General features: G+C 42.8%; 1 protein-coding gene across 1 annotated transcript in view; it reads left to right on the forward strand.

The window, feature by feature from the left end:
- LOC144601744 (interleukin-17 receptor C-like) overlaps positions 1 to 24535 on the forward strand; it is a 71072-nt gene that overhangs the window by 40741 nt on the left and 5796 nt on the right. The window contains exons 11-19 of the mRNA XM_078414093.1: positions 1603 to 1660; positions 4287 to 4465; positions 6529 to 6579; positions 9665 to 9710; positions 12466 to 12611; positions 14732 to 14782; positions 17403 to 17460; positions 19691 to 19789; positions 22906 to 22950. Coding sequence (XP_078270219.1) covers positions 1603 to 1660; positions 4287 to 4465; positions 6529 to 6579; positions 9665 to 9710; positions 12466 to 12611; positions 14732 to 14782; positions 17403 to 17460; positions 19691 to 19789; positions 22906 to 22950 — 733 coding nt within the window. The remainder of the gene's footprint in view (positions 1 to 1602; positions 1661 to 4286; positions 4466 to 6528; positions 6580 to 9664; positions 9711 to 12465; positions 12612 to 14731; positions 14783 to 17402; positions 17461 to 19690; positions 19790 to 22905; positions 22951 to 24535) is intronic.

The following is a 24535-nucleotide window of genomic DNA, read 5'->3' on the forward strand; positions in this document are numbered from 1 at the left end:
CCAGTGGTGGTGGGCCTGGATATTTAGGGGTAATATAGATAAGATGCAAGTCAAGCGAGCTGCTTTGACCTGGAAGGTGTGTAGGAAGGAACTGCAGATGTTCAGGAGATCAGGTAGGTTTAGGCGGACTGAGCGGAGTTGGACCTGGATGGTGTTGAGCTTCTTAAATGTTCTTGGTGCTGCACTCATCTGGTGAAGTGGAGCATATTTTATTATTCTCCTACCTTGTGTCTTGTGGAAAGGCGTTAAGTGTAAGGAGGAGAGTTACGCAAGATGCCTAACAATAGTTACATGGTTGGTCCCTACGAGTATTTGGTCAATGATGACTCCCAGTATATTAATGCTTGGGGACTGGGCAATGGTATTGTCATTGAATATCAAGGGCAGACTGCTGGACTCTTTCTTATTGGTGTGAATGTTATTTGGTCTGAATGTTGTTGGTTGCTTCATTTGTGATGAATTGTGAATGGAATTGAACGTTATGCAATCGTCACGAACATTCCCTTTCTGACCTTTTGATGGAAGGAAGTTTCTGAATATTATTTATTTGTTCCATGAATAGAGTGCTTCTCCTGAAACTTTGACGACTCCAGTATCTCTCTCCTCAATGAAGATTTAAATGAGTTGGGCTTAGGATGAACAGTTGGGAGGTCATGTTGCAGCTATGTAAGATGTTGGTGAGGCCACATTTAGAGTATTGTGTTCAGTTTTGGTCACCATGTTACAGGAAAGGTGTCGTCAAGCTTGAAAGGGTTCAGAGAAGATTTACCAGGATGTTGTCAGGACTTGAGGGACTGAGCTATAGGGATAGGTTGAGCAGACTGGGGCATTATTCCTTGGAGTGCAGCAGGATGAGAGGTGATCTTATGGTGGTGTACAAAATCATGAATAGATGGGGTAAACGCACAGTCGTTTGCCCAGAATTGGGGAATCGTGAACCAGCGAACATAGGTTTAAGGTGAGGGGGGAAAGATTTAATAGGAACCTGAGAGGCAACTTTTTTTGCACAAAGGGTGGTGGGTGTATGGAGCAAGCTGCTGGAGGAGGTAGCTGAGGCAGGTGCTATTGCAACGTTTAAGGAACATTTAGACACTTACATAGGTAGGGTAGGTTTTGAAGGATATGGGCCAAATGCAATCAGGTGGGACTAGTTTAGATGAACCGTGTTGGTTGGCGTGTTTCCATGCTGTATGACTCAATGACTCTATGGCGCATTGCAATTATTGGTCTATATAAGTCATTTTGCATTCAATTCATTCTACAGACTTGCAAGCTTATTCTTTGCATTGTTTTTGCAAAACATATTTTACATCCAAGAAATGGTAGATAAATAAAGAATGATAATGAGAGATAATAAATTATTCCATGTGGATAGATTGTGAATTTGAATGTTCATATTTATTGATATAAATCAACATTTTTAAAGAGTTGAAAGAGTTGAAAGGTGTGTTAAATTACTTCAGTTGCAACTTTAATGTACAATATTTATTTGGGATGGGGAAAGTATTACATTCCAAAGATATGAAATCCAACTCCCTGTTTATATGTGGGAAATGTGATTCACTACTGAATTTGCTTACACACGTCCCTTGGTTTTCACAGTTGTGGTCTACAACTATAGCAGACGCCAGAAGACGTAAACAGTGCCCCTTTTCAGACGGTGAGTCTGAGCCCTTTTGTCTTTTTATATCCTCAGATCCTTCCGTTGCTGCTCTTTCATTACAATGATCTCGTGTCCAACATTGTTGCTCCTATTGTGATTTGTTGTTACATAAATACGCTAAAATATCAGTTCAATTAAACAGAAGGGAAGTGTGTTTGTAACTTTTCAGAAACCAGATAGCGTTAATTCCTGTTAACATCCCTAATCCATTGATTTGCTCTTTGTGTTGAACGACACGCAATGTTATGAGTGGAATAATGCAATAATATAATCTGTGTCGGAAGGAACTGCAGATGCTGGTTTACACCGAAGATAGACACAAAATGCTGGAGTAACTTAGTGGGACAGGCAGCATCTCTGGAGAGAAGGAATGGGTGACGTTTCGGGTTGACTGAGAGTCAGGGGAGATGGTGTCTAGAGATATGGAAGGGTGAGGTGTGAAAACACCAGATCAAAGCAGACGAAGCTAAGGAAAGGTAGAATGGTACTTTGGGGAAAATGACAAGGAGGCATACAATCAGTAAAATGAATCAGAAGGACAGTGAAACTAGTCCGAGAACTAGGGTAGGAACAATAATATCTGTCTAAAAGTAAGAGTCACATTGATTATGGAGGCCCCAGGTTGGGTTGGATTATCCACCTTTTTTTTCAGTGAGAGAGTAATATCTATCTAAGCCTCCATGTGCACTGAACTAAAGCTGTTATCTCTCTGTATTCCTGTATTCTTGAGCAAACCCCAAGCATACCCATGAATAAATAATAGCACAAAAATTAGTCATGTATTCAGTGTCAGCTCAATGTTAGTCAAGGCTGTAAACTAATCGGTGGATGGCTGGGAATATCACTATTTTCTTGGAGACTCCAGCGACTACAGCTGCTGGGGTTTGAAGCAAAAATAACAAACTGCTGGAGGAACCTGGTGGTAGTGACTCAAAACTGCTGGTTTTGTGGCCAGGTTTGCGGATGATACGAAGATAGGTGGAGGGGCAGATAGTGTAGAGGAGGCAGGAAGTGTAGAGGAGGCAGGAGTCTGCAGAAGGACTTGGACAGATTGTGAGAGTGGGCTGAGAAGTGGCAGATGGAATACAAAGTGTGCGGTCATGCATTTTCGTAGTAGGAATAAAGACGTAGACTATTTTCTAAATGGTGAGAGGATTTGGAAATTGGATGTGCAAAGAGACTTGGGGGTACTGGTACAGGATTCCCAAGAGCGACTAGGCTTGTATACACTGGAATTTAGAAGGATGAGAGGAGATCTTAACGAAACGTATAAGATTATTAAGGGGTTGGACACGTTAGAGGCAGGAAACATGTTCCCAATGTTGGTGGAGTCCAGAACTAGGGACCACATTTTAAGAATAAGGGGTAGGCCATTTAGAAGTGAGATGAGGAAAAACTTTTTCAGTCAGAGTTGTGAATCTGTGGAATTCTCTACCTCAGAAGGCAGTGGAGGCCAATTCTCTGAATGCTTTCAAGAGAGAGCTCTTAAGGATAGCGGAGTCAGGGGATATGGGGAGAAGGCAGGAACGGGGTACTGATTGAGAATGATCAGCCATGATCACATTGAATGGCGGTGCTGGCTTGAAGGGCCGAATGGCCTCCTCCTGCACCTATTGTCTATTGTCTAAAAGGTTAACTTCCAGTCAGAGGGTGGAGAATCTCTGGAATTTATTGCCACAGGCGGCTATGGAGGCTGTCATTGGGTATTTTTAAAGTGGAGATTGACAAGTTCTAGATTAATAAAGGCGTCAAAAGTTACAGGAAGAAGGTAAGAGAATAGAGCTGAGAGGGAAAGATAGACCAGCCATGATTTAATGGTGGAATAGACTTGATGGGCTGAATGGCCTACTTATGACTGATGAGCAGATGAAATTTCAACTAGCCTTTTGCCCCCACAGATGCTGCGTGACCCATTGAGCTCCTCCAGCAGTTGCTATTTCCTTGTTAGTCTGGGATTTCAGCTCTGACACAGATGTGTCTTATCTATTTTCACCATCCGGGCCATGTTAATGTGGTGAATCATATTCCTAGTTTCCCAACAAATCATCATATATCTCTCAATCAAAATCAAATTATCTTGTCATTATCACGTTGCTCTTTATGGGAGCTTGTTGTTTGCAGAATGATCTCAATGTTATATCCTATGTTATATCAATGGCTGCACTTTATCACGCAAACTTCAATAGGCTGTACAGTTTAAGGCGTCCTAACGTTGTGAAAGGCACTAAATAACCAACCTTTCTTTAAATGCACATTTCCTTGTATAAGCACCACCTGTTGATATTTTTAGGGTTGCTGTCAATATCTAACAAGATGTATTTTTGCTCTAAGCAAAACTATCAGATGGAGACACAAGAAACTGCAGATGTTGGAATATTGAGCAAAACACAAAGTGCTGGAGGAACTCAGTGGGCCAGGCAGCATCTGTGGAGGGAACGGACAGGCAACTTTTTGGGTTATGACAAGTCTGAAGAAAGGTCCCAACCTGAAATGCCACCCTGTCCATTCCCTCCACAGGTGCTGCCTGACCCACTGAGTTCCTCCAGCACTTTGCGTCTTGCATCAGATGCGTGCAAAGTTTATTTTACCTTTTGCTCACTCTGCTAAATTGTTCTCGTGGCAGAATTTGAAGGAAATGTTTGGAGGCTGAGCAGATTGGCGGTGGAGTATAAGGGGAAAGCACTTCAGTGGACACTTTCCTCTCCATGCAACATGTCGGGGGAGATCATGCTGTGCTCCAAGTCAGGGGATGGTGAATCTTGTCAAGAAATCCCTCACTCCAGGCAGAACTTTCAAGTGAACGTAAGTCTTTTGTTTCATCATTAACTTTTTCTTCTGCACTTCCTCGGGAGTGAGGATGACTTGCATCCACTCTGGTTTAGTCTAGTTTGATTTAGTTTAGAGATACAGCACAGAACCAGGTCCTTTGGCCCGTGACCGCAACGACCATCAATCACCCCGTACACTAACAATTTTTAACCAAAGCCTACAAGTCTGCACATCTTTGGAGTGTGGGAGGAAACCAGAGCAGGGGAGAATCATATCATCATATCATATATATACAGCCGGAAACAGGCCTTTTCGGCCCACCAAGTCCGTGCCGCCCAGCGATCCCCGTACATTAACACTATCCCACACCCACTAGGGACAATTTTTACATTTACCCAGCCAATTAACCTACATACCTGTACGTCTTTGGAGTGTGGGAGGAAACCGAAGATCTCGGAGAAAACCCACGCAGGTCACGGGGAGAACGTACAAACTCCGTACAGACGGCGCCCGTAGTCAGGATCGAACCTGAGTCTCCGGCGCTGCATTCGCTGTAAAGCAGCAACTCTACCGCTGCGCTACCGTGCAAACTCCGAACAGACAGTACCCGTGGTCAGGATCAAACCCAGGTCTCTGGCGCTGTAAGGCAGCAACTCTACCACTGCGGCACCATGCCATGGTTTTATGGGTTTTGTAGGTTCCGAGATGTCTGACGAGGCCAAAACAGGAACAGATAGGACAGAGTGAGCAAGTTGTTTGTGAGTTGGTCTTTTCTTTGACTGGATAGCATGCAAACAAAAGCTTTTCTCCGTACCTCAGAACACGTGACAATAATAAACCAAACTAAACTACTTCAGCATGACTTCAGTTTGTCCCGATGCATGGACATAGTTGTAAAAGCGCCCTGAATATTCCTATAAAATTTAAAGTGGAGCTTATAGCTAGTCAGCTGTTTTTACACAGGGCAAATTCCTTCTCAGATAAAATAAAAATCTGGAAGGTAAATTATCATTACAAGGCTCATAAACCATTGAAACGTATTGATGAAATGTCTCACTCAAAATTGGTGCTGATTCATAAAGTCTTAATGGATATTAGAAATTGACCATTGTGGGATCTCTTCTACCACCAGAAATAAGTACATAGAAAATGTCTGGATGCTAGAAACAATGGAATGGTTCTTGGTGTGTGGAAAGGAACTGCAGATGCAGTTTTACACCAATGATAGACAGAATGCTAGAGTAACTTAGTGTGTCAAGCAGCATCTCTGGAGAAAAGGAATAGGTGACGTTTTGGGTCGAGACCCTTCTTTAGACGACTTGTGCCCGCAATTCCAAATGGGAATGCTGGTGTTTCCCCGTTAGGTAAGTCTAGGCCCTCCACAGGGAGACCAGCAGCAGAGACCAATCTGGCTGAGACTCCCCAACATTTACTCTGGGCACTCTATGCCCAACCACTGTGCCTGGTTAGATTCTTAACCAGGAGAATTGCAATGCTTCGGTTTAGGAGGCAGCGGGTCAGCTACAATTATTCCAAATTGTTTCATGTTTTTACTTATTTATTTACTTTCTGGCTTTTTTTGTTAACTATTTAAATATTTAGTAATTTTCCAGGATAGGTTAGAAGGAGCACAGGGGAAAGCATGCACTTGTTCCCACGGAGGCTAGTGGCGTCACCCAGTATATTTGATTAAGGCAGGCCTATAAAATAGATCTATTCACTGTTCTATTGCAGGTACCATTGAGACAACTCTCTCGCGGGGATAGTACATGTTTTGATTGTTATCTATTGATCTGAAAACATATTGGAGGAAGAATTGATATCAGGTTATAGTAAAATAAGACCGGAAAGAGTGTTGTAGTGAAGATTATTAGGTAATAGTGCTATCGCTGTTGAAAGTAAATTCTGTACTGATGCTCATACATTATTGGTAGCCACTGGCACGTCATAATCAATATTAATATTGGTCTGGATATTTATTGCTGGAATGATTACAAATATTTGCACTCACTGCTAAGCGTGAACAAAATGCAATAGATTTTCAAATGCTTGTCACAGTCAAAAGATTTACTTTATCCATTTTCTCCTCAATCCAGACATTGAGCGAGTTCAAAAGTGTGGATCCGCACCCCTCCCTCTGTGTAAAGGTAATGTTTCTATCGGACATCTGATGAGGAAAGAACTACAAATAGATACATGTATTTCAAACAGTATATTGCCATTGGGAGACTGTGTTGATGTGTGCAAGTGATATAGGCATGTTTATGTTTCTATGTTTTCTATGTTTCTATGTTGTTTTGGAAATGTTTTAAATACTAGAAGGCAAATGTCCAAAGCCTTTCTGACTATGTTCGCTCGGACACAAATAATTTGATAGGAGTCTCTCTAGCAACCCACTCGTTGTCCTTTCCCACACCTCCTACTCTGCGTGCTCTGTTCTGGGTTGTAGATTCTTGATTAGTACGGGTGTCAGGGGTTATAGGAAGAATGTTTTTGAGAGGGAAAGATAGATCAGCCACGATTGAATGGCGGAGGAGACTTGATAGGCCCGAATGGCTTTATTCTGCTCCTAGAACTTATAAAGTGGACATTTGACTTCTCCTGGTGCTCTGTGGCCAAAGCAGAATAAAATTGCATTTGTAATTTGTAAAATAAATTCCAAATATGTGCAGGTTTGTAGGTAAATTGGCTTGTGTAAATTCTCCCTAGTGCGTAGGATAGAACTAGTGTATGGGTGATCATTGGTCAGCACGAACGTGGTGGGCTGAAGGGTCTGTGTCCATGTTGTATCTCTAAAACTAAAACTAAGTTACAGCATAAAGCCTTTCATGTGTAGGTAGCACTACAGATAGTAGTGAGGGTATCTACAGTGGATAAAACCAGTGGGATTGCAGTAATCACACTGAAGTATTGTTATGAATGTGTCTAGAAGATTGTGGATCATTTGTGGACGTAGATTGATGGTCAGTGTCTATCAGTTGTGGGGTTGTCTTCGCTGTTAGTCTAAGGTGCTACCCCACCTCACCCCACCCTACCCCACCCTCACCCCTCACCTCACCCCAAATCCTTGTAGTCTACCTAAATATAGAAGGTGAAAGCTATTGAGTGATCTTTTCATTATCCCCCCTTCTATTATCAGTTTGACCTCTACGGATGGTGGAAGGGTTAGAATATTAATGGTACAATGAAGATTGGTCGTGGGCAAAGATACTAGAGGAACAAGATAGACCACTCGACCCGAAAAACCGTAGTATGTCACGGCGCCATTTTAGTAGGCAGCAACTTGCAGAAACATTTTAAAAGAAAAATAACAAAAATCTGTGAATTGATAGATGAGATATATTCTGCATTTTAATGGTGTCATCACACATACTGTTCCCCCAAAACACTGATTACACTGCGAAGGGCATAGCGAACGGCGGGTTTTGCCTACTAAAATGGCTCCTTTGCGTACTACACTTCAGTATAGGCGATTTCAATGAAGTGGTCCATCTTGTTCCTCTAGTATCTTTGGTCGTGGGATTGGAGAGGGTGGGATGTCTGGTGGAGGTCATGCAGATGGAATCAATCTTTAAGATTAATATTGTAAGTGTCTGAATGAGTGTGAACATGAAAGATCGGTGTTTCTATTGCTGCAGTGCCCACCATGACGTAGCTACTAAGGTTGTAACATTGGTGCTCCATGCTGTGGGAATTCTTATTCCTGATCAATGATAAATCCACCTGGACTTATCCTTGGACTATCTCTGACACCTCTCTCCCCTTTCTTGGTCTTTCTGTCTCCATCATAGGGGACGGGCTATCGACTGACATGTACTACAAACCCACCTACTCCCACAGTTAACTGGACTATTCCTCCTCCCACCCTGCCCCTTGCAAAGATACCATCCCCTCATCTCAGTTTCTCCGTCTCCACTGTATCTGTATCTGTGCCCAAAATGAGGCTTTCCTTTCTAGGACCTTTGAGATGTCCTCGTTCTTTAGTGGTTTCACCCTTGCTGTGATAGATGGATGGCTAGGATATATAGATGGAAGGGATATGGGGAGAAAGCAGGAACGGGGTGCTGATTCTAGGTGATCAGCCATGATCATATTGAATTGCGGTGCTGGCTCGAAGGGCCGAATGGCCTACTCCTGCACCTATTTTCTCTGTTTCTAGGTTTCACCCTCGTTTCCTCAGTGTCCCATAGTTCTGCTCTTGCTTCCCCCACCCCGGTCGGAACAAGAATAGAATTCTCCTGGTCTTCACCTTTCACCCCACCAGCCTCTGCATCCAACACATCATTCTCTGACATTTCCATCCCTTCCAGTGTGATCCCATCACCAGTCACAGTGCCAGAGACTCAGTTTCAATCTTGACTATGGGTGTTGTCTGTACGGAGTTTATACGTTCTTATAAGCTCTTAAATGCCACTATCATACCTGCCTCCACCAGTCCTGGCAGTGCATTCCAGCCAACCACCACTCTGTGTAAAAATATTTGCCTGACATATCGTCCTTAAACTTTGTGCACTCTCTGGGCAAGTGCCTTGGGATGTTGTCTTACAGTATTAAAGGGCAATTTTAATGTGTTTATTGTTGGCAGAGAGTATGTTTTTGTAGAAGGAACACCTTAATTAAGTATTATGCAATTTTAAATAGTGAAAGTCTTCTTGCGTACGTGCCACTCCTAATGAACCAGCAGTGCTTGTTTGTCATGGTGGTTGCCATGGAAGGAACAAAATACCTTAGGATGTACCTGCTCTTTGAATGGCAGGGACAATTATAAACAAGTAATGAAACTACATGCCTGAGACATATTACTTCAAGGGTAGTACTTCAAAGGTAGTTTAGTCTTTGGAAATAGTGAGCAGAAACAGGCCCTTTGGCCCACCGAGTCCACGCTGACCAGCGATCCCCGCACACTAGTACTATCCTACATATGAGAGGCAATTTACACTTTTACCAAAGCCGATTAACCTACAAACCTGTACGTCTTTGGAGTGTGCGAGGAAACCTGAGCACCTGGAGAAAACCCATGTGATCACAGGGAGAACGTACAAACTTCGTACAGACGGCAGCCATAGTCAGGATCGAACCCAGGTCTCTGGATTTGTAGGGCAGCAACTCTACTGCTATTGTTAGAATTAGAGAGACCAGTAACTATCCAGTAACTTTGGCAAACGTCTCATGCTTTTATAGTGTGTTTGATGATTTTCTTCTTCTGAAATAGTTTTTTTTTTCTCTACTTAGATTATCTCTGGGGAGCATGTCAATCTTAGTTGCCCTTTTGATCGTGGTGAGTATTATAGTCTTTCAATCACAGAAACTCTGACTAAATATTAATGATTGCAATTTACAATGGCATGAACAATGTTGATTGACGTTTTAAGTGTAGAAACAATGAACTGCAAATGCTGGTTTATGAAAAAAATACAAAGTACTGGAGTAACGCAGTGGGTCAGGCAGCATCACCGGAGATCATGGATAGGTGACGTTTTGGGTCGGAACTCTTCTTCAGACTGCCTTGTCTAAAGTGTACTGAGCGGATGGTACTGAACAGTTGAGGCTCAGAGCAGTGATTTAATTTTTTGGGGTCAGGCAGCATCTCTGGAGAAAAAGGTTAGGTGAGGTCTTGGCAACTCAGTCCTGACCCGAACTGAGTTACTCCAGCACTTTGTGTATATCTTTGTATAAACCAGCATCTGTAGTTCTTTGTTTCTACAAGAACTAATTTGTGGCCTCTATTTCTCCTTTGACATTTAAATTCCAGTTTGATTTTTGTCCAGCTCAATTTGAATTAGTGTAAAATTATGACTTTGTCATTCACTCTTCCTTGGAGGCTTTTGCCTTCATTATTTTCTTTCATCAGTAGAGCAGGAAAAATAATAAAAGACCCATCCCACCCCGGCAACCGTCTGTTTGTTCTTCTGCCCTATGGTCGACGTTTCAGGTCGATCAAATCCCGAACAAACAGACTCAAGAACAGTTTTTACCCCAGGGCCATACGAGAACTGAACACTACTTTCTGCAATAGGTCACACTGTTAAAACTTTTGTATTTAATATATCGGTATTTATTTGTTTTGCATTTATTGCATATATGTTTTTTATGCACCGTCAGGATTGCTATTTTTTAATTTTGTTGCACTTGTTGCAACGACAATAAATGAATATTATTATTATTATTATTATTATTATTATTATTATTATTATTATTTTCAAGCCTAGGCTAGTTGAGTTTACTGTCATCTGCATAAGTAGGTGAGGTACCGGTACAATGAAAATCTTGCTTGCAGCAACATCACGGTCACATAGACTCAGAAAAATACACAGTAATTACACAAAATTCTGTAAGATAGGAAACAGAAAGAAGGCAATGCAAAAGACAAGGCATTAGTGAAAGAATAGTATAAGAAAATAACTGCAGATGCTGGTACAAATCGAAGGTATTTATTCACAAAATGCTGGAGTAACTCAGCAGGTCAGGCAGCATCTCAGGAGAGAAGGAATGGGTGACGTTTCGGGTCGAGACCCTTCTTCAGACTGATTAGTGAAGATCACGAATAGAAACAAAAACATGTTTATAGCAGTGTAAATAGAGGTGTTCCATAGTGTTCCATATTTGAGGTAAGATTAGGGTTAGGATTGTGCAGGTTGGTTCAAGAACTTGATAGTTGCATGAAGTAGTGTTCCTGAACCAAGTGATGTATGACGTTTGGCTTCTGAATATACTGCCGATGACAAGAGCGAGTAGACGACACATCCAGGATGGTAGGGATCCTTGATAATGGACGCTGCCCTGTTTCGATGGTGGGGAAGGCTGTATCCTTGATTGACCAGGCTGAGACCACCACTGTCTTCAGCCTATCACATTCCTGTGTGCTGGAATTTCCCTGCCAGGCCATGATCTAACCAGGCAGGATACTTTCTACTGTACATCTGTGGAAGTTTGTTGGAGAATTTGGTGGCATGCCTATCTTATTTTCAACTTAGAGGGCGGCACGATGACGCAGAGGTAGAGTTGTTGCCTTACAGCATCGGAGACCCGGGTTCGATCCTGACTACGGGTGCTTGGCTGTACAGAGTTTGTAGGTTCTCCATGTGTCCTGCGTGGGTTTTCTCCAGGTGCTCTGGTTTCCTCCCACACTCCAAAGACGTACATGTTTGTAGGTTAATTGGCTTGGTATCATTGCAAATTTTCCCTAGTGTATGTAGAACTAGCTTTAGTGTGCGGGGATCACTGGTCGGCGCGAACTTGATGGGCCGAAGGGCCTGTTTCTGCGCTGTAATCTCTAAATTAAACTAAACTAAATTAATCTAGAGGCATCTAGATTACATCCACCTGCTGGTCCCAGGAGAGTTCATTTGAGACGGTAACACCCAGGAAATTAAAGCTGACAATCTTCTCCATCTCTGACACACCAATGAACACTGCCACGTGGTTTTCCAACTTGCCCGTTCTGAAGTCAATGCTGAGCAACCTGGTCGCGTTGAGTGAGAGGTTGACGTTGTGGCACCTCCACTGGTGTTCTATCTCTCACCTGAACGGCAATTCCAATGTAGAGGAATGCAAGATTGCGGAGAGTGATGGACGCAGCCTAGTCCATCACAAGCACAAGCCTTCCCACCATCAAAAGCACCTACACGAGGCGCTCATGCAAACTCCACACAGACAACACCCGATGTCAGGATTGAACCCTGGTCCCTGGAGCTGTGAAGCAGCAGCTCTACCAGCATGAGCCACTGTGCCGCCCATACCTGTGTAAAAATAGCAGTAACAAAGGAGTCTGCAAAGGAGTCATGTAATCATGAGAGCCGACCCACTCCTCAGTCTGAAGAAGGGTCTCGACCCGAAACGTCGCCCATTCTTTCTCTCCTGAGATGCTGCCTGACCTGCTGAGTTACTCCAGCTTTTTGTGAATAAATACCTTCGATTTGTACCAGCATCTGTAGTTATTTTCTTACACTCCTAGGGTCAGTAGCTGTCATAAATAGCGATCACTATCTGTTAGAACAATGGACTGATTTTTGTTTAAATCTGAATGATTTTAGATGTCTCAACCCCGTGGAGAGTGGAGTCACGATTGGAGGGGAGCAATGTTATTATGACAATATCTCATGTAATAATTCATATGAACTTCTCGATCTGCAATATGGAAGGAAACGAATGTGAACATTTCCTGCAGAAAATACAACAGGTAAGCTAAGTTTGCAATGGGCAATGCTGCCCAAAAGCTGTTAAATCAACTTATTGTTCAATTGAGCTTGGTTGAGTCTGACTTTGTAACACCGAAGACATCAGTAAAGGTCAGGCAGCGGTTACGAGTGCAAAAAAACCCAAAATGCTAGAGGATCTCAGTGGGTCAGGCAGCATCTGTGGAGAGAATGGACAGATGACATTTCAGAATTGGACCCTTCTTCATACTGGGTGGCTCCATTAGACTCCGCTCCATCACAGGGTACAGATTATGTTCGGACATCCGGTCTTAAGAAGTGTGCTGACACAAAATGCCGTCTGTCCATTCCCACCACAGATGCTATCTGACCCGCTGAGTTCCACCTGCATTTTACTTAAGTCTTTGAGTTTCCCTATTTCTGAGTTCCTCCTGCATTCCTCCTGTGCAAGATTCCAGCATCTGCAGCTTCTTGTGGCTCCAAGAAACAGAAGAGATTGTGTAGGCCTATAAGCAGGTGTCAAGAGCGAGCGGGATAGAATATTGAGAACTTGTGGGTTATTAGGCAGACACTGGGGCTTACATCTCAGCATTATTACCATGGTGCAAATGGACACAGACTGTCAAAGGCTGACATTTTACCGCCAGAGAGCAAGCTAATCAAGACATTCAAGAGAGAGATAGATAGAGCTCTTACGGATAGCAGAGTCAGGGGGTATGGGGAGAAGGCAGGAACGGGGTACTGATTGAGAATGATCAGCCATGATCACATTGAATAGCGGTGCTGGCTCGAAGGGCCGAATGGCCTCCTCCTGCACCTATTGTCGATTGTCTATTGACATTTACCAGAATGAATAACACTCAACCTCAGACAATACATTTGTGTTGTAATGTATGTGTAGGTAATTGTTCTTTTCTGGGGTATTTAATTTAGTTTATTGTCACATGTACCGAGGTACAGTGAAAGTTGTTTGTTGCATGCTAACTGGTGTCAGCAGAAGTCTATACATGATGACAAGCGAGCCGTCCACAGTGTGCAGATACATGATAAAGGGAATAACGTTTAGTGCAAGGTAAAGTCCGATTGAAGATAGTCCGAGGGTCTCCAGTGAAGTAGATAGTAGATCAGAACCACTCTTTAGTTGTTGATAGGATGGTTCAGTTGCTTGATAACAGCTGAGAAGACACTGTCCCTTAATCTGGAAGGGGCACTGAGACTATGTTGGTGGATTGTTCCATCATTTGTTGAATATTGCTGAATAAAATTATTGAAAGGCAGTGCTGTGTTGAAGGTCAGATTCTTAGTCGCGGTACTAAAATCTATCGTTTGTCTATTCCTTTCCTTGTTGGTAGGAATTTTTTTTTAAACAATGAAGCTTGGGTAGAGTGGATGTGGAGAGGATGTTTCCACTAGTGGGAGAGTCTAGGACTAGAGGTCATAGCCTCAGAATTAAAGGACTATCTTTTAGGAAGGAGATGAGGAGAAATGTCTTTAGTCGGGGGGTGGTGAATCTGTGGAATTCTTTGCCACAGAAGGATGGAGAGGCCAAGTCAGTGGATATTTTTAAGGCAGTAGATTCTTAATTAGTGTAGGTGTCAGAGGTTATGGGGAGAAGACAGGAGAATGGGGTTAGGAGGGAGTGATAGATCAGCTATGATTGAATGACAGAGTAGACGATGGGCCGAATGACCTTATTCTTCTCCTATCATTTATGAGCTTATGACAATGATTTGTGTTTAAATCTCTGTGAAACAGTGCTGAGTTTGGTCATTCTTAACATTGTTCTTGCTGTGAGCCACAGTGCAGAAAATAATTATGCTGAGAATTTGGCTTAAATTACAATTTGCATTCAGCAAGGGCATATTGATAGCAAATGGAAAAAAAGGGTCAATGTTGTTTGAAGTGGGATTAGACCATAATCCATCAATGAATATGTATCAATCTGGCTATGTTTTATCCTGAGATGCCATGAAGCTGATAATGGATGTCGAAGGTGGAAGAACAAATTTTGAATAATATATTGCATTTAAAAATTGTTAAACAATCATGCGCCTTTTGATGTGTAAATCGTTTGATAAGTTATGTAAATATATTTGTCCTTGTGGCTTTGGTTATTACCATTTCTCTTTTACATTTAATAAAGGTTAACCAGCTGACGAAGCAAATTGATCTAATTTCACAGGATTGCCTTCAGGTTAGTTCCTTTGCTCACCTAAATTTTTCTTAAAACCTACCAGAAACGTGACTTGAGGATGCATCGTAAAGAACTGAATCCTCCATGCCCTACAGACATAGAAGATTCTTTAAGCAAAATATAAAGTGCTGGAGAAACTCAAGAAGTTAGGCAGCATCTTTGGATGAATGGACAGACAACATTTTGGGTCGGGACACTTCTTCGGAGTAAAGAAAGGTTTCAATCCCAAATGTCATCTGCCCATTCCTTTCACAGATGCTGCTTGATCCATTGAGTTCTTCCAATACTTTGCGATTTGCTCAGGATTCCAGCATTTGCTGTTTCTCGTGTCTCCAAAGATTCATAGCAGTGCATAATCTCTTCAATCTGGTCGGTGTGGACTTGGGGGTGGGGGAAGCGGGGGGGGGGGCGAAGGACCTGTTTCAGCACTGTCTCTCTACACTAAACTAAACTAACCTTGGTGGACTGAAGGGCCATTTTCTATGCTATATCTCTCTATGACTCTGACTCTGTTTGGAGTATCTGCTCTTTGAATTCCTGATCCATTCTCTCAGATGAGACGCTACCCTTGAGCCACAGCTAATGTCACCAAAAATCTGTGGCCGTGAAGTGCTAAGATAACTCAAATGGATGTTCTGCTGCAAGTTTCAGTGGTGCCAAAAGGCGGCATGTGGCGCAATAGTAGAGTTGTTGCCTGACAGCTCCAGGGACTCGAGTTCTATCCTGACTACGGGTGCTGTCTGTACGGAGTTTATACATTCTCCCCGTGACCTGCGTGGGTTTTCTCCGGGAAACTCCAGTTTCGTCACATACTCCAAAGACGTAAAGGTTTGTAGGTTAAAGAAAATAGGTTAAAGAAGGGTCTCGACCCGAAACATCACCCATTCCTTCTCTCCCGAGATGCTGCCTGACCTGCTGAGTTACTCCAGCATTTTGTGAATAAAAAGGTTTGTAGGTTAATTGGCTTGGTATAAATGTAAAATATATTGCTCCTAGTGTGTGCGTAGGGTGATGTCAGTGTGCGGAGATCGTTGGTCGGTGCGGACTTGGTGGGCTGAACGGCCTGATTTGATTTTTCCGCGCTGTATCTCAAAATTAAACTAAACTAAAAGCTAAACAAAGGCCCAAAGTGCTTCTTAAGTTGAAAATGTGCCATGCAGGAAAGAGCTGTGGGAAAAGAGGGCAATTGGCTATAGGTCTAATTGGACATGAGTTGGAAATGACAATCAGACAAGTAGTGGAAATGAGTGGTGGGGTGAGGGGGGGTGAGCAGGGATAATGTTGTGCAGTGTAGAATTATGATGCTCATTGACTGAGGCATCATGGTTAGATGCACAGAGTCTCTTGCCCAGAGTAGGTGAATCAAGGACCCGAGGACATAGGTTAAGGTGAAGGTAAAAAGATTTAATAAGAATCTGAGGGGTAACTTTTTCCACACAAAGGGTGGTGGGTGTACGGAACAACCTGCCAGAGGAAGTAGTTGAGGTTGGGACTATCCCAACGTTTAAGAAACAGTAAGACAGGTACATGGATAGGACAGATTTGGAGGGATATAGACCAAAAGCGGGCAGGTGGGACTAGTGTAGCTGGGACACATTGGTCGATGTGGGCAAGTTGGGCCAAAGGGCCTGTTTCCACATTGTTTGTCTCTGACTATCAGAACTCACTGGGCCAATAGGAGCGATAATGAGGAGATTAGAGTCGGGAATGTGTGGGCCTCGGGAGATTGGTCGATGTCAGAGACAGGGCAGGGTAGTGTCATGGCCTGGGCTGATGCAGAACAAGGGGCAGTTATTGGCAGGAGGTAGCAGGAAGCTAGTGTTTAACTAGCTTGACTGATTGGTATTTTAGGGTGTGGGTTCAGGGTGTGGTGCTAGTTGGAGCCATTGGAAATGAACAGGTAGAACAGAAACCTCAAGAATATAAGGTAAATATCAGACATGACATAATGTAGGCCCATCAGATGTCACATGGAATGCTTCAATAGCAATATTGTACAGGGAATGACATAATTTGATGAGTGTTAGATTTGATAGACATTAGATATGCAAACAAAACACATTGGAAAATGTCCAGTCTAATTTGCAAAGCGATGTACATTGTTGTGGTATATTGTAAGCACATTTTCAGTCCCATAATGCTTAAGTAGAACTCACCAGCATTTAAAACTTAGGAATCTGATTTTAACGATGGTGCCAAAATACAATTCTTCCCCCGTTTTAAAACGTTACTCTCAGCTTCAACGCGGGTCATCCGCTGGGCTCTTCCACTATGGGAAGAGTCAGATTTATGTTACACCTTATCAAACACTCGGAACATGTCAAATGACGTTTCTGATAATCTTGGGAAATGTATACACTGTTAGCCAAATGAGGCGGCTAATTTTATACATAATCTGATTTCACTAATAGCATGAATGAAAGATCTGGTGACATTGTTGATGACGGCCAGATTAGGTTCTGGAGATGTTGCTGCTCTCAGAAGGTAACATGGAAGTCCATGCCCCGTTTTAACATTGGAATCCAAAATGATTGGCTTTACTGTATGGTATGGATTAATTTGCCAAGAGAATGTTCATCAGCTCACAGATGCCTGATCCAAACTCATCTGTATCTTTCAGATATGGCGATCCGATGTGAAATTCTCACCCCGAATCACTCTGTGCCCCATTGAGATGTGTAAGTGTTGTGTGATTTATCAATAACATGATTTTATTGCAATATATGTAAATTCAGAATATGTCTCTGCTGGCAGCATTGTGCATGTGCATATACCACCAATGCTGTTCCTGCCTTGCAATTCTACTCAGCTCATTGCACTGGCCAGCTCTCCTCGCGCTGAAGTGAGAGCAATGCTGGTCAGGAGGTTAGAATGGTGGAAACCCATTCTGCTGATGCTCCTCCAGATTGCATGAATGATACCCCATTTTAAAATGCTTGATCAGTTCTGAGTCTATCCCATTTGGATCAATGATCGTGCCACGTTATACAGTGGAGGGTATCCCTTGTATGAAGACATGACTTGGTGTCTATGAAGATTATAAGATGGTCACTATTAAGGACATCAGCGTCTTTGGCAGTTATGTTGGTGTGGAGAAGTAGGAGAAGTAGGTTTCTCCCTCATGGTAGCTATTTCTCCATTTTTTTATCCAGTCTGTCGTCAACATTCTTTGGGACTTGGCCAGCTGTAATTCAGCTAATTCAGTCTTTTAAAAAAAAATCCCCCCTCTATCTGATCTAAAAACTTACAACCAGGAATGTTAAGTTTCCATTCTTGTCCCTGGCCATAGTTCTCAGACAGTTATAATGTTGCACTAAGTAGCCTCAGCTCGTCTGGCCAATTTCCTAATATTCCTTACATGTAGAGGTATGTCATTAAACAAAGTTAAGAATTTCCAGGAGCATTCCGCATTGTATATCACTGTGCCACCACCTCTACTCAAACTTTCCTGACAGTGGGATCGGATAAATCCTGACTGTCAATAGATGAGTCCATGATGAGAGGAATAGATCGGGTAGATGCACAGAGTGTCTTGCCCAGAGTAGGGGAATCGAGGACCAGAGGACATGGGCTCAAGGTGAAGGGGAAAAGATTGAATAGGAATCTGAACTTTTTCACACAAAGGGTGGCGAGTGTATGGAACAAGCTGCCAGAGGAAGTAGTTGAGGCTGGGACTATCCCATCATTTACGAAACAGTTAGACAGGTACATGGATAGGACAGGTTTGGAGGGATATGCGCAGGTAAGTGGGACCAGTGTAGCTGGGACATTGTTAGCAGGTGTGAGCGAGTTGGGCCAAAGGGCCAACACTGAATCACTCTCCGACTCTATGACACTATTTGCCAGATATTATGACACTGTTAGAATGAATATACTTCATTCATGCCTGACAAGTCTGTGGAATGGATCTCCCACAGATGTTCAGAGTCTGCATGTGTTTTTATTGTTTCTGAATTCGGTGGTGGACGCTCCATTTTGTTTTGCAATTGAGTGGCCATTTCAAGAACAGTTTATGTCAACCACATTGTCATTATTCTGGAGTTATATGTAGGTCAAAGCATGTAAGAATGGCAGACATCCTAGTGCCCATGTGTTATTACGGCAATCAGTTTGGTTCATCGTCTCTATTAATGATTATAGATTTTTACTCCAGATAACTTAATTAACTGAACACAAATTCTCTGGTTCCCAGAGTAAGATGAATGATCAAGTCCCTGGTTGAGTAGTTCAGGCATTTGATCGCTAGGTCAGTTCCATGATCATTATGCTCCTTTACCTCTACGTGGTATTTACTGGTTTGAAGCAGAGAAAAGAATGCTGAATGAAGATGGCAGTAGAAACATTTAGTTGCACTAATTGAGGGAACACCAACTTACATGTCTCTGTCCTTCCAAATTTCTCTTCAGCCTCTATCTAACAAGGGAATAATTTCAGGCTCATTTTTCGAGTCATAGAGTCACGCAGCGTGGAAACAGGCCCTTCGGCTCCACTCACCCACGTCAACCAACATGTGAATGAATGAATACTCGAATGAATGAATGAATACTTTATTATCACACGTGACAAGTCACAGTGAAATTCTTTGCTTGCATACCCAAGGTATGCAAATTGTCGCCCATAAAGGGCGCTTACAAAGTATCCCCTTGCCAGGTCCCCCTTTCTCCCCCCCCCCCCTCCCCCCCCACACACACCAAGTCCTCCATTGTTCCATCTCCATTATCCATGTTCTCCAGAGATGCTGCCTGACCCACTGATTTACTCTGGCACTTTGTGTCTTTTTTTTGTAAAACAGCATCTGCGGTTTCTTGTTTCTTCTTCTCTAATGATGCTGCATTGCTTTGGTGGGTTCCACTAATCTTCGCCCATACCTTGAACTGTCTTGTAAGGGTTGCTCTGTTTACGTTGCAGATGCCAGAGCACGATGGACTCCATTGATGGTATTATTTCTAATACCATTAGTTGTAATTGTGATCGCCATTGGTATGGTCAAAAAAGAGATTCTAAAAGGTAAGATCTTAAAAGTCTGAAATTAAGACCAGTAGACTCACAGTAAATGGTAGGGCTCTGGTGAGTGCTGTGGGGCAGAGGGGTCTAGGAGTGCAGGTACATAGTTCCTTGAAAGTGGTGTCACAGGCAGATAGGGTGATCAAGAAGGCTTTTGGCCTTCATCAGTCATTGAGTGTAGAAGTTGAATGAATGAATGAATAAGTTTATTGGCCAAGTATGCATATATAAGGAATGTGCCTTGGTGCTCCGCTCACAAATGACAACACAAACATACAGTTAACAATTAAGAATAAAGCATAACCACATCAAAACAATAAGGATACAACATTTTGATTTATTCACAAAATGCTGGAGTAACTCAGCAGGTCAGGCAGCATCTCGGGAGAGAAGGAATGGGTGACGTTTCGGGTCGAGACCCTTCTTCAGACTCAAGACCCAGAGAAGGATACAACATTACGGTCTAAACATGTGGGTGAAAATAAACCAGAGCAAAAAAGAGACTATAAACTTTGGTTATTGAGTAGAACTATCACTCGTGGGGAAAAAAAGCTGTTTTTATGTCTGGCTGTGGCTGCTTTGACAGTCCGGAGTCGCCTTCCAGCGGGAAGTGCTTCGAAGAGTTTGTGGCCTGGGTGAGAGGGGTCAGAGATGATCTTGCCCGCTCGCTTCCTGGCCCTTGCAGTGAGAGGTCATGTTACAGTTGTACAAGTTGTTGATGAGGCCACATTTGCAGTATTGTTTTTAGTTTTGGTCACCCTATTACAGGAAGGATGTTATTAAGCTGGAAAAGGTGCAGAGAAGATTTATGACGATGTAGCCAGGACTCGAGGGCATGAACTATAGGAAGAGGTTAGCAGGCTAGGACTTTATTCTTTGGTGTGCAGACGGATGAGGGGTGATCTTATGGAGGTGTATGAGATCATGAAAGGGATGGGATAAATGCACAGTCTTTTACCCAGAGTAGGAAAATAAAGAACCAGGAGACATAGGTTTAAGGTGAAAGGAGAAAGGTTTAATAGGAACCTGAGGGACAACTTCTTCACACAAAGGGTGGTGGGTGTATGGAATGAGCTGTTAGAGGAGGTGATTGAAGCAAGTAATATCACAACATTTAAAAGACATTTGGACAGGTATCATATATCATATCATATATCATATATCTACAGCCGGAAACAGGCCTTTTCGGCCCTCCAAGTCCGTGCCGCCCAGTGATCCCCGTACATTAACACTATCCTACACCCACTAGGGACAATTTTTACATTTACCCAGCCAATTAACCTACATACCTGTACATCTTTGGAGTGTGGGAGGAAACCGAAGATCTCGGAGAAAACCCACGCAGGTCACGGGGAGAACGTACAAACTCCTTACAGTGCAGCACCCGTAGTCAGGATCGAACCTGAGTCTCCGGCGCTGCATTCGCTGTAAAGCAGCAACTCTACCGCTGCGCTACCGTGCCGCCCAAATGTTTAGTAGAATATGGTTCGAATGCAGGCAGGTGGGACAAGTGCAGATAGGGATGTTGGTCAGCGTGGGCAAGATGGGCCAAAGGGCCTGTTTCTGTGTTGTATGACTCTATGACTAACAGTTTAAAAAATATTCAGTATGAATGTTGAACATATACATCAAAGGTGAATGTAGCTCCTTAACTAGGACCTTTTTGTGGTTGTGTATATGTGAAGGCAAATAAGCAAAGAACCTATTACTTTAAAATAAGAATTAAACTATGTGTGTACCTTGAAATGTAATTATCCTCCACCTAATCTTGATGTACCTAAAAACATCATTTAGTTTTGACTTCCCAGGTCTCAGGAAATTGCTTAGTATGTGCAGAAAAGTTACCTTTGGTTATCACCATTATATATATTCCTTTCTAAAGGCACGTCATTTTATTCTGAGACTATGGCCTCTGGTCCTAGACTCTCCTACTAGTGCAAACAACCTCTCTACATTCACTCTACCCAGGCCTTTCACTAAATGAAATGTTTAACATTTCATGTTTATGGCAACTCTGCAAATTGGCTGTAGCATTTCCTCCAGTAGAACAGTAGCTTCACTGCAAACGTATGTTATTGTACACTGGTGGCATCAACTAATTATGAAATATAAATGAATGAGTGAATTTAAGAATAAGTGGAATGTACTTTCAAGAGTTGCATATCTCCATACCATTATTTACAGCATCTTTGCTCAGAGCATCTCAGTCAATTATCTGTAAACAAGATATTCTAGATGAGTTAGTTTATTGTTAAGTGCACCAAGGTACAATGAAAAGCTTTTTAGTGCATGCTATCCAGTTAGCGGAAAGTCTATATTACAATCGAGCCGGCCAATACAGGATAAATTGCTATCTCTTATACTAATCTAAACCAAAGGCAAATTAATCCACAATATAGAATGTAAACCATTTAAGTAAATGTTAATGGTGTTTGAACACGTGACGAAGGTTAACTATCAGAAAGGACAAACCTACACAGTTTGAGAAGCAGCTGTAAACAGATGGTAATATATTAGAAGGAAAGCAATACAGACGTGGGTTTTCTCCGAGATCTTCGGTTTCCTCCCACACTCCAAAGACGTACAGGTATGTAGGTTAATTGGCTGGGTAAATGTAAAAATTGTCCCTAGTGGGTGTAGGATAGTGTTAATGTACGGGGATCGCTGGGCGGCACGGACTTGGTGGGCCGAAAAGGCCTGTTTCCGGCTGTATATATATGATATGATATATGATAAGAAGCTCCTGACCCCATCATCACATTTTATTGTATTTTTCCCAACCCATTGTTTGCTTTTTACAGAGTACATCTGTTTTTGATCTTATCTTTAGTTTATAGTATTTGTGTTTCATTTCTCTTAATCTCTTCCTATTTTATATTGATTAAATTAGTGGCTCATCTATTTTGTCTTCTGTTCTTATCTAGTTGTTAGCCCAACCACGCTGTATATAGTATTGTTATCTACCAACTTCAGTTTCTCCAACCAATGGTTATTATTGTGTGTATAATTTGACTTCACCATGTTTAATTTTCTAACCCCAATGAAGTATGCCGACATTCGGTGTTTACTGATACATTTGTACCTGCCACCTTAATTTGGTGTCTGCACTTTTCCTGCAGGTTGCACAGAAGTGATTAAGTGGGATTATAATACAACACCTACAGGTAAACTTTTAAGCTTATCAGAATACAGAAACAGGCCATTTAACTGGATGAGTGAATGAAAACTTTGTCACATGTGACAAGTCACAGTGAAATTCTTTGCTGGCTTACCTTGCCAATGTATGCAATGGTCGCCCATGAAGGGTGCCTACAAAGTTACAAATTCCACCCACCCCTCCCAGCAGCAGTTCCCCCTTTGTTCTTCCACCCTCCCCCTTCCTTCACAGCGATCCCCCCATGCCAGCTCCCCATTGTCCATTGTTTTACCCCCCCCCCTAAAGACAGTCCCCCCATGCCAGGTCCCCATTGTCCATTGTTTTACCCCCCCCCCCCCACCCCAACGACGGTCCCCCCAAGCCGGGTCCTCCATTGTTCCTTCCCTTGGTAGCGACGTCCTTACTTCACGTGTCCATCTAATCCATCTTATCCGTCGTTCGTGCGCGGCCTCCCTACAATGCTGCCTGGTCCTCTCCTGAGGCCTCCGTGGGGATTAAAAGTACCATTAGCAAATTTGCAGATGATACTAAGCTGGGGGGTAGTGTGAATTGTGAGGAAGATGCAATAAGGCTGCAGGGTGACTTGGACAGGTTGTGTGAGTGGGCGGATACATGGCAGATGCAGTTTAATGTAGATAAGTGTGAGGTTATTCACTTTGGAAGTAAGAATAGAAAGGCAGATTATTATCTGAATGGTGTCAAGTTAGGAGGAGGGGGAGTTCAACGAGATCTGGGTGTCCTAGTGCATCAGTCAATGAAAGGAAGCATGCAGGTACAGCAGGCAGTGAAGAAAGCCAATGGAATGTTGGAGGAGTTGAGTAGAGGAGCAAAGAGGTCCTTCTACAGTTGTACCGGGCCCTGGTGAGAGTTTTGGTCTCCAAATTTGAGGAAGGATATTCTTGCTATTGAGGGCGTGCAGCGTAGGTTCACTAGGTTAATTCCCGGAATGGCGAGACTGTCGTATGTTGAAAGGCTGGAGCGATTGGGCTTGTATACACTGGAATTTAGAAGGATGAGGGGGGATCTTATTGAAACATATAAGATAATTAGGGGATTGGACACATTAGAGGCAGGAAACATGTTCCCAATGTTGGGGGAGTCCAGAACAAGGGGCCACAGTTTAAGAATAAGGGGTAGGCCATTTAGAACGGAGATGAGGAAGAACTTTTTCAGTCAGAGAGTGGTGAAGGTGTGGAATTCTCTGCCTCAGAAGGCAGTGGAGGCCAGTTCGTTGGATGCTTTCAAGAGAGAGCTGGATAGAGCTCTTAAGGATAGCGGAGTGAGGGGGTATGGGGAGAAGGCAGGAACGGGGTACTGATTGAGAGTGATCAGCCATGATCGCATTGAATGGCGGTGCTGGCTCGAAGGGCTGAATGGCCTACTCCTGCACCTATTGTCTATTGTCTATTGTCTATTGAATCCCATTCGATCCATTCACCATCTTCATATTTCCTTACGCCCGTAAACAATGCTCATCAATTCTCTTTGATTATTTTTGCCAATAAGTTACTCTAATCGGTCATTTATAGTGGCCACTAACCTGCCTGAATATGTATTTGGTTGTGAAAGTGAAACAATTGAACTTCTTTCTA

Source organism: Rhinoraja longicauda, chromosome 17 (genome assembly GCF_053455715.1).
Source record: "Rhinoraja longicauda isolate Sanriku21f chromosome 17, sRhiLon1.1, whole genome shotgun sequence".
Lineage (NCBI taxonomy): Eukaryota > Metazoa > Chordata > Chondrichthyes > Rajiformes > Arhynchobatidae > Rhinoraja > Rhinoraja longicauda.